The following is an 8,193-nucleotide window of genomic DNA, read 5'->3' as shown; positions in this document are numbered from 1 at the left end:
AGCCAAGGAAACCTGGTCCCAAATTCAAGAGTACTTAGAAGTAACATTTTCGTTCCCCAGGATAGTGTGCTGAGAGCATGGATGGAGATCATGAGACGTTCCTCTTCACCAGTGAGAGCGTAGGCGAAGGCCACCCCGACAAAATTTGCGATCAGATCAGCGACGCAGTGCTTGATGCCCATCTTAGCCAGGACCCTGACGCCAAAGTTGCTTGTGAAACGTGTACCAAAACTGGTATGATCCTGATCTGTGGGGAGATTACGTCCAAGGCCCAAGTTAATTATCAACAAATTGTGCGTGATATTGTTAAGAAAATTGGTTTTGATGATTCACGAAAGGGCTTTGACTACAAGACCTGTAATATTCTTCTGGCCCTGGAGCAAAAGTGTGCGGAGATTGCTAATGGTGCACACATCGGGCGCAGTGATGACAACACTGGTTCAGGGGACCAGGGACTGATGTTTGGTTATGCCACTGATGAGACCGACGAGTGCATGCCCTTAACTATTATGCTGGCACACCGTCTCAATCAGAAGATTGCAGAGCTGCGAAGAGATGGGACGTTCTGGTGGGCGCGACCTGACTGTAAGACTCAAGTCACATGCCAGTATGCCTTCGATCAAGGAGCTGTTATTCCCAAAAGAGTGAACACTGTTGTCGCTTCTGTACAGCACTCGGAACAAATTACTGTCGAAGCTTTGCGTGACGAGGTTATAGAGAAGGTCATCAAGGTCATTATTCCTGAAAAATATATAGATACTCAAACGAAATACCACATCAACCCTTGCGGAGAATTAATCATGGGTGGACCTCAAGGTAACGTTGGGCTAACTGGTAGGAAAATCATCGTTGACACTTACGGTGGGTGGGGCGCTCACGGCGGGGGAGCATTCTCTGGCAAAGATTACACAAAGATTGACCGCTCAGCGGCCTATGCCGCCCGATGGGTTGCCAAGTCACTGGTGAAAAACAAATTATGTAGACGCTGTTTGGTTCAGGTATCTTACGCCATTAGTGTTGTGCACCCCATAAGCATCAGCATCTTCCACTATGGTACCTCACAGTACACATCAAAACAGCTTCTGAAGATTGTTAACCACAACTTTGATCTACGACTAGGACATATTGTCAAGGAGCTGGGCTTAAAGAGACCAATTTACAGTGATACGTCGTGTTATGGACATTTTGGACGGCAACAGTTCTCTTGGGAGCAGCCCAAGAAGTTGACCATCCCTGAATTTTAGAGTCAAATAATTCTTAAGGATGACTATCATTTTTACGTTTTTCATCAAGTCCCTGTTAATATGGGAGAACACTATGTCTATGCTTGATTCACAACTCTCCTAAACACGAGAGTGAAGTTATTGAGAACACTTTCCCACCAGGAGACTTGAACCCTAGCCAGCACAGAAGCCTGGTGGGAACCTTTAATTTTATATTCAATTGATAGTTTTATATACTTTTTTGATGTTTTATATACCCGAGTATATAAAATCTCCGGGCCTTTTATATATCAGAGTAAATAAAATTAAAATGACTCTATAAGACCAGCGTCTGGGTCAAGATAAATACGTTTTCTTCCACTAAACTGAATCCAGTTTTTTTTATCTTTTTTTCGGTGGGGGGTTCTATGTGATCCTCCTCCTCCTCCAACTGTTTGTGGGTCTCCTCCTCCTCCTCCTCCTCCTTCTCCTCCAACTGTTTGTGGGTCTCCTCCTCCTCCTCCTCCAACTGTTTGTGGGTCTCCTCCTCCTCCTCCTCCTCCTCCTCCTTCTCCTCCAACTGTTTGTGGGTCTCCTCCTCCTTCTCCTCCAACTGTTTGTGGGTCTCCTCCTCCTCCTCCTCCTCCTTCTCCTCCTCCAACTGTTTGTGGGTCTCCTCCTCCTCCTCCTCCTCCTCCTCCAACTGTTTGTGGGTCTCCTCCTCCTCCTCCTCCTTCTCCTCCTCCAACTGTTTGTGGGTCTCCTCCTCCTCCTCCTCCTCCTCCTCCTCCTCCTCCTCCTTCTCCTCCAACTGTTTGTGGGTCTCCTCCTCCTCCTCCTCCTCCTCCTTCTCCTCCAACTGTTTGTGGGTCTCCTCCTCCTCCTCCTCCTCCTTCTCCTCCTCCAACTGTTTGTGGGTCTCCTCCTCCTCCTCCTCCTCCTTCTCCTCCTCCAACTGTTTGTGGGTCTCCTTCTCCTCCTCCAACTGTTTGTGGGTCTCCTCCTCCTTCTCCTCCAACTGTTTGTGGGTCTCCTCCTCCTCCTCCTCCTCCTTCTCCTCCAACTGTTTGTGGGTCTCCTCCTCCTCCTCCTTCTCCTCCTCCAACTGTTTGTGGGTCTCCTCCTCCTCCTCCTCCTCCTTCTCCTCCAACTGTTTGTGGGTCTCCTCCTCCTCCTCCTCCTCCTCCTTCTCCTCCAACTGTTTGTGGGTCTCCTCCTCCTCCTCCTCCTCCAACTGTTTGTGGGTCTCCTCCTCCTCCTCCTCCTCCTCCTCCAACTGTTTGTGGGTCTCCTCCTCCTCCTCCTCCTTCTCCTCCTCCAACTGTTTGTGGGTCTCCTCCTCCTCCTCCTTCTACTGTTTGTGAAGTTTGTACCTTTCCTACTCCTTCTCCTGCATTTTGTAATTCTCCTCCTCCATGTGATTCTTTTGTTTGTTCTTCTTTCTTGACTTCCACATAAATGTTAAATTTAATGCTAGCAAATGTGTCTGAGGAATTAATATTCTTAGCTAACATTTTACATTCCACATCATTATGACCGTCTTCGAGTTCAAGTTTCATAACCACGAATGGGGGTAGTGAATTTTCTTTCATTGGGAAACTGTCCGAATAAAATCCACAATTAAATATATCTTGACTTGCAGCATGGGTACATGATATCAACAATTTGTTCATGTAAAATCGTTTTCCTTCCTTTCGACATTTTTTACGTGATGCATCTAAATTGTTCTTTAATTTGACGTCTTTTATTTCACGTCGATCTGTATAAATATCAGGTGTGAAATTATGGAAATTCCATGGAAATATTAATATAATTGGATTTTTTGTATAATATCCCCTATCAATATTAGAATTTGTATATAGTTTATTTATGTAATATGCAGAATAACCATTGGTAAAGTTGTGGATTTCATCATAATAACTAAGGAATTTATTAAAGGGTTGAATTAGTGTCTTATCAGTTTCAGTAATAGTTTTAGGATTATACGAAATTGGTGGTTTGGGAACAATAAAGAGACCTTTATAAGTTTTTATGTCTTCGATAAATGGCGAGAATAATGATTCTATAAGTTTGGATTTCATTTGGGATTTTCGAAGTTTAGACGAATCTGTGGAGGATTGTAATAATTCTTGAAGTAATTCATGAGGTTGTTCGACGGATTCCATTTGACTGATGACGTGAGGAACGCCAGAGGACTCATTTTCACTTGTTTGTAATTCTACTCCGCCTTCTTCTCCTCCTCCTCCTTCTCCGACATCTTGTAATTCTCCTACTCCTCCTCCTCCTCCTCCTCTTCCTCCTCCTCCTCCTCCTCCTCCTCCTCCTCTTCCTTCTCCGGCATCATGTAATTCTCCTCCTCCTCCTCCTCCTCCTCTTCCTTCTCCGGCATCTTGTAATTCTCCTCCTTCTCCAGTGTCTTGTAATTCTCTTCCTCTTCCTCCTCCTCCTCCTCCTCCCTCTCCATCGTCTTGTAATTCTTCTGCTCCTCCTTCCCCTGCATCATGTAACTCTACTCCTTCTCCTGCGTTGTATAATTCCCCTCCCACTACTCCTACGTTGTGTAATTCCCCTCCCACTCCTCCTCCTACATCTTTTATTAGCTCAATGGACTTTGGTGTTGTGTCATGGCTGATGGAATTGTAATTGTTTTCCTTTTTATATAATTTTTTAGTATTTTTAGATTTTTTCCGTGAATTAATGACTACTATAACTGTTAGGAAAATAATTAATATTATTAACATAATAATTGTTGACAGTAGATTATTCATTCTTAATTTTCTCTTTTTTTAATTATATGATTTTTAATTCAGATATTTTTAAAAAATAAAGTAATTATGCAACCAAAGTCAAATATGTTATTGTTTTTATCCTGTTGAGTAGTTTTCCAGTATTAAGTGATATTGGATATTATATTAAATATTGGAATACCATTCAATATTGAATGAGTAATTCAATGTTGAATGAGTCATTCAATGTTGGATTGTTTTCAAGTATCCAGCACTATACTATATACTCTATACTATGTCGATATTGATTAGTTTTCTGGTTAGTATCCAATGATATTGGATAGTATATTCAACATTGAACGTGTGCAGATGTGACAGCAGTCACAAACACCCTGATGGATAGTTGAAAAAAAAGAGATTTGAGTCCCTGATTAAAAAAAAAAAAAACTACTACTACTACTACTACCCTACTTAAATTACTTACTGTTTTGCTTACTGAACACTGTAATACAACAGGTGTTGATGTAAACTCTAATCCCAAAAATGTCGTCCCTACCACAGGTGTTATTAGAAAACATATTTGCACTTGTTCCATATCGTCATCTTTTAATTATTTGTTCCAGAGTTTGTAAAATTTGGAGCCATGTTATTCTTGACTCGTCATACATGCCATTCCGCACTCTTTATCATCGATTAATATGGGATTCATATACTCTTTTCCCTAGTCCACTTCTACATAGCAATAAAGATGGTAATTTGTCTCTTTACAATGCATCCTATATTGTGGAACAATTATGTTACATCAAATACAACATAACCGATGGAAGATACTGTATGAGAGGCCTTCTAAAGATGATCGAGACTAAAATGAATAACTGGTCGAAAATGGGTCAAGAAAAAAAAGACTCTGAACTATTTAAGTTATTGAATGATCATCCTATGTTTACATCAACATTAAAAACAATGACGAGTGTTAATCATCCTTTAAAAGGTATGATAAACAAAAACAATGTGTGGTCTTTAGTGACAGCTATGACAATGTTCTCTCGGGATAAAGATGAAATTTTACAATTGTTAAATATTTGTCTTCGAATGTATCCCACATCAACTGTTCTGGATATTTTTTATGGATATACAGTTATTTTTCTTTTTTCTTTTCAAAACTTACAGCAATCTAATATTAATCATTATAAGGTACATTCTGCACTCTATCTGACAGAAAATATAATTCTTCAATCGTCAGAACAAACATATTATTGTGAACAGGCCCTTCTAATCAATCATGTTCCAAGTAAAGGTGAAATTACACGTGTCGATTATGTTCCTGGAGTGGATATAGTCAGTATAGTTTTGAAGATAGTAAAGCGGCATTCATCTTTGCAATTTTTAATTATCGAATCGCAGCCACAATCACCACTTGTACAACAGTTACCGCAAAATGCTATTTGTTCATTTTCTATGTTTAATTCTTTTTCTTTTTCTTTTGATGTATTGGTGCTTATGCCAGATTCTTCTGATATTAATAGGGAGGAAGACTGGAGAAAAAAAGTGAAAGAAATTTCAGTAATCAAATTTAGAAACATTTTATCTGAACAAAATAAACCCTGTTATAATTTAAATATTAATGTATATCTACTAATGGTAAGTAAGAGGAATCAGGATTTATGTTGGATTATGTATTGTATTTTGGGACTACGTAACTTTATAATTCCTGTAAGTACTGAAATGTGTCAGGTGCAAGAAAGGAGTTGTGAAGACAATGTTTTAGTTATGTGTTCATCTATTTCAAGTATATATATGTACTGTTATGACCATTATTGTAATTCTTATATGGAAAAATTTTGTGTTATTACAATAGATGGGAGTTTTCAAAGATTTCTAGATAATGTTCTCTCTATATATAATTTATATGACCGACATGAATATGATGGTGAATGCAATTGTTGGTTACCACCTCCGTTAACTTACAGTGAGATTTATAGTGCCTATGCATTATCTTATCATAGAACACCAGATTTTATATTTTGGTTAAAAACAAAATGCACCTTTAATGGTGAATATCATCCAAGTTATAATTATTATATCATTTAAACAGATATGTTAATAACATTTCAAACTATGCCAACATTTTCATTAGTTCGATTATTTAAAGGAAAAGATGTTATTTGTGAACATCATATGATTGCAACAATCACTAACAATTTAAAATTTGATGTATTGGAAATTGAATTGAATAATTCATTTGAAAAAGATATTAATACAATTCTTGGACAACAATTGGCGACATTTAATGAAATTAATATAAGTGAACGCCACTACTGTCTTCATTGTTCTAAATCTCTAAAGGATGAATATTTTGCTCTAAAACAAAAAATCAATTGGTGTGATATGGTAGCGGTAAGATTTACACGTTTTAATAGTTTTGATTTAATATGTGCTCAATGTGCAAATATCAATGATGAGGAATAACTGTATATTAATATTTTATTTCATCCTATTTTATATAAAAAAATGTACATTTAAACTGACCATATATTAATTATTATATTATAAATATAGATATGTTACAACAGGTTGTCAAACTATACCAACTAACTTTGTATTTTAGTTACCATCTCAATGAGGTTTATAGTATTTATACATTATCATAGAACACCAATTTTTATATTTTTGGGGGGTTAAATTAAGTTTTGAGTCGGGGTCAAGGATTGCAGTAGCGACACTTCACTGATGAAGAAGATGATGTGTTCATGGACGCTTGCAAAAATAAGGACGTCGAGAATCTGGCCATATTATCGACTTGATAGAGAGATTCTTGGATGCACCCCCATCCCCCTTCCCCTACCTCCACGTCTTAGTCTCACTATATTTTATGGAAAGATAATAATAACACAAATGAGATTATAATAGAGATAGTAATTATTGTATACCTGGGATGGAAGGTATATAAACAGGCAAATTATGAGGGTTTATAGACCAGTTCATCTGTTCCTGTAATCACAGTAAGTACTGTTCCTGAGTGTAGTCGTATACCAAAAACAAATTTATTTACCATACCATTTGATTTTTTATTAAATAAAAAAATAATGGGAGATGTTATTACTGATTCACAAGTTAAAATTTTAGTTGGTAAATATTTTATTGATATATTAAATTATTCAATTAATCTTTATAATTATAATATAAAGCATATTTATTTGCCAATGTTTGATATGTTAGATAGTGAATTTAATAATATTATATCAGTTATGTTTGACACATATATAGATATATGTCAAAATATTGGGTTTTTAATAATAAATGGAAAATGGGATCATTACCGATGTGAATTTATTCTTGATTTTATTCGAAGACAAATCAGTTATTATTTATACAAACTCCTAAAAAGAATTCATATTATCAAATTATACATTATTCTCTTAGAAAATACGTTACGATATCAAGGATGGGCTCTTATGGAATCTATTTGGACTATACAAGGAAAAATACCTTATTCTCTAATTAGAAAACCTATATTGAATGAAAGATGTATTAAACCCATTCTTCTGTCCCATACCGATATATATGACCTAAAAGATAATTTAAGTAATGTATATAATCGATCACCTACTGTAAAATATGTCAATGAAGTAACAAGAATTGTTATATATAATTTGTATAATTTACTTATGAAAAAATTTAAATGTGTAAATTGGTTAGAGACTATTCTTCTCTGTTCTCTCCCCAAACAAAATCTTAAAAGATTAAACTGCCTTCCTAAAACAAAATCTGAAAACAATTTAGAATGTTTAGGGGATATTCTTCGAACTATTGATCTTCATATATATAAAGATGGGGAAGTCTATAAATATAAGAAACATCGCTGATTTATGTATGTATGTGTTGTATGGTGTGGAAATAATCTAAATCATATTTTTTTCTTTTGTCTACAGGATGTTTAAGTAAGAATAGACTTATTGATTGGCTTCCATCATCATCATCATTATCATCATGATGTTGCTGTTAGAAGATTTCATTTGGCAACCACTTTCATATGAAATTCAACTGTATTTAGATGATGTTTATAGTACACACATATTTAACCTGTGGACAGTTCTTTGTGGTCTTTTTTGGTATTATTCAGGACTTAGAGAAGTGAATTTTTTGTTGCACTTCTTTTTTGCCTAATATGTGAAAGAAACAGAGAAGTTTGCAGGAAGCAAGTTCAATATATGGTTATATATTTCTGCTTAGGAATTGGTATATGTACTATAGATGACACAAAT

The 8,193-nt window shown here is 36.4% G+C and overlaps 1 protein-coding gene across 1 annotated transcript; it reads left to right on the top strand.

Moving 5' to 3' along the window:
• Positions 1-77: 77 nt before the first annotated feature.
• LOC123750661 (S-adenosylmethionine synthase-like) lies at positions 78-1,232 on the top strand (the record flags this gene model as incomplete). The annotated part of the gene is made up of 1 exon (XM_045732763.2): positions 78-1,232. A coding segment is annotated over exon 1 (1,155 nt), but the record flags the coding sequence as incomplete, so codon positions are not given.
• Between the last annotated feature and the right edge of the window lie 6,961 nt (positions 1,233-8,193).

The sequence above is a fragment of the Procambarus clarkii genome, unplaced genomic scaffold (genome assembly GCF_040958095.1).
Source record: "Procambarus clarkii isolate CNS0578487 unplaced genomic scaffold, FALCON_Pclarkii_2.0 HiC_scaffold_133, whole genome shotgun sequence".
Classification (NCBI taxonomy): Eukaryota; Metazoa; Arthropoda; class Malacostraca; order Decapoda; family Cambaridae; genus Procambarus; species Procambarus clarkii.
This window is presented reverse-complemented; position numbering and strand designations above follow the sequence as displayed.